The sequence below is a fragment of the Capricornis sumatraensis genome, chromosome X, assembly GCF_032405125.1.
Source record: "Capricornis sumatraensis isolate serow.1 chromosome X, serow.2, whole genome shotgun sequence".
Classification (NCBI taxonomy): Eukaryota; Metazoa; Chordata; class Mammalia; order Artiodactyla; family Bovidae; genus Capricornis; species Capricornis sumatraensis.
The window spans coordinates 7601472-7604000 of NC_091092.1; the positions used below are offsets into that span (position 1 = coordinate 7601472).

The 2529-nt window shown below is 35.1% G+C and overlaps 1 protein-coding gene across 1 annotated transcript; it reads left to right on the forward strand.

The window, feature by feature from the left end:
• The first annotated feature begins 969 nt into the window (after positions 1-969).
• On the forward strand, positions 970-2070 carry LOC138071062 (dynein light chain 1, cytoplasmic-like). Its single transcript, XM_068962483.1, has 2 exons — positions 970-996; positions 1714-2070. Exons 1-2 carry the CDS (start codon positions 970-972, stop codon positions 2068-2070), a joined length of 384 nt encoding a protein of 127 aa, XP_068818584.1.
• The last annotated feature ends 459 nt before the right edge of the window (positions 2071-2529 follow it).

Genomic DNA, 2529 nt, shown 5'->3' on the forward strand with positions numbered 1-2529 from the left:
AGAGGTTTTTTTTCTGTTGATTCAGTTTTGGTTAATGTAGAATTACCCAGCTATTTTTAGAATCTAACTTTGACTAACTATTACATAGAATGTTTTGTGTATAAAATAGTGTATTTGTATTGTATGTCTACATACCTCTTGCTACACACACACACACACACACACATACACACACACACATAAAAGTAGGGTGTTATAACAAAAAAAAATATTCTAAAGGAAAAATACTTTCTTTTTCTAGTTCCTTGAGGTATGAGGTTGAATTTTTTGAGATATTTCTTTTTTATTAATATAGCTGTTTATTGCTATAAAATTCTCTCTTAGAAGTGCTTTAAATTAATCCTATAAATTTTGGTACAGTGTGTTTCCATTTGCATTTGTCTCAAAATGCTGTTATTTTCCTTTTGACTTTTTTTTTTTTTTTGAACTATTTTCTGTTCAGGAGAGTGTTATTAAATTTCCACACATTTATGAACTTTTCAATTTTTCTCCTGTTATTGATACCTAGTTTCATTCCATTGTGATTGGAAAAGATATTCAATATGATTCCAATTTTGTTTGGTGACCTAACGTGATCTATCCTGTAGAATATCCTTTATGCACTTGAGAAGAATGCATATTCTGCTTCTGTTGTGTAGAAAGTTCTGTGTATATTTCCTCTGTTTATTTGGTTTACATTGTTGTTCAAGTCTTTTTTTTACATATTACTCAGCTATCTGGATGATCTGCTAGTTGATAAATGTGGTGTATTAAAGTCCCAACTATTATTGCATTGCTATTTTTCCATTCAGTTTTGTTAATATTTGCTTTATATATTTAGGTTTTATGACATTGTGCAATATATGTACAAGTACTATATCCTTTTGACATATTGACCTCTTTACCATTGTATGTGACCTTCTTTGTCTCTTACGACAACTTTTAATGCAATGATTATTTTTTCTGATTTAAGTATAGTTACCCCTGATCATGGCAGCTTCTCTGGTTGTGCAGATGGTAAAGAATCTGCTTGCAATGCAGGAGACCTGAGTTTGATCCCTGGATTGAGAAGATTCCCTGGAGAAGGAAATGGCTACCCATTCCAGTATTCTTGCCTAGAGAATTGTATGGACAGGGCTACAGTTCATGGGATCGCTAAGAGTCAGACACAACTGAAGTGACTAAGCACCTATTTGCACCCCTGATCTATTTTAATTATTATTGCAAAGATTATCTTTTACCATCTCCTTATTTTCAGCCTATATGCATCCTTAATACTAATGTGAGTCTCTTGTAGGCAGCATTTTAGTTGCATCATGCATTGTATCCATCCAGTCACTTTGTCATTTCATTGGAAATTTAATCCATTTACATTTAAGGTAATTATTGATAAGTAAGGATTTACCATTACCATTTTGGTAATTGTTTTCTGTCTGTTTTATAATTCCTTTTTTGCCTTCCTCTCTTGGGGTCTTCATTTCTGATTTAATGACTTTTTAGCAGTGTGTGTTAGTCACTCAGTTGAGTCCGACTGTTTGCAACCCCACGAACTGTAGCCTGTCAGGTTCCTCTGTCCATGGAATTTTCCAGGCAAGAATATTGAGAGTGGATTGCCATTTTTAGCAGTAGGCTTTGATTTATTTCTCTTTTAGCTTCTCTACCACAAGTGTTTCTCTTTGCAATTATCATGAAGCTTACATAAAATTTCTTATAGATGTGCCATGGCTTCGGTAGCAACTGTCTCTCTACACAGGTGTGAGCCTTGCTAGCCCTTCCCCCAGGAGACTGTTGCAGTTGGCCAGCCCCTGCTCCTTGGTAACTGTGTGTGATGGAAAGGCCGTGATCAAGAATGCTGATATATCGGAGGAGATGCAACAGGACTCGGTGGAGTGTGCTACTCAGGCATTGGAGAAATATAATATAGAGAAGGACACTGTGGCCCATACCAAAAAGGAGTTTGACCAGAAGTACAACCCAACCTGGCACTGCACTGTGGGGAGGAATTTCGTTAGTTATGTGACACATGAAACCAAACACTTCATCTACTTCTACCTGGACCAAGTGGCCATTCTCCTGTTCAAATCTGTTTAAAAGCATGGACTGTGCTACACACCCAGTGATCCATCCAAAAACAAGGACTGCAGTCTAAATTCCAAATACCAGAGACCGAAGTCTTCAGCCTTGCTTAAGGGAACACCTTCATCTTTGAACCTCTATTGTGTTTTGTACAGAGCGTTCTCTGTACTAGTTTGTTGTGGTTATAAAGCAATTAGCAGAACATCTTACATTTGTATTTATTTTATATTTCATATCTCTCTGCCCCAGGTTTTCTCTCTTCAAAATCCATTCCTTTAAAGAAATAAATCTGTTGGAGAAATGTGAAAAAAATTCTTATAGTTATAACTCTTATTTATAAGGTGAAGAGTTTCAATTTTAGTTGCGTTCACTAAAATTATTTTTTGCTTTAATATTTCTGTTTTTTCTAATGCATATGTGATTATTAATAGTTAATTTTCAGTTCATTAGGTGAGTAGTTTAATAAAAGACTCC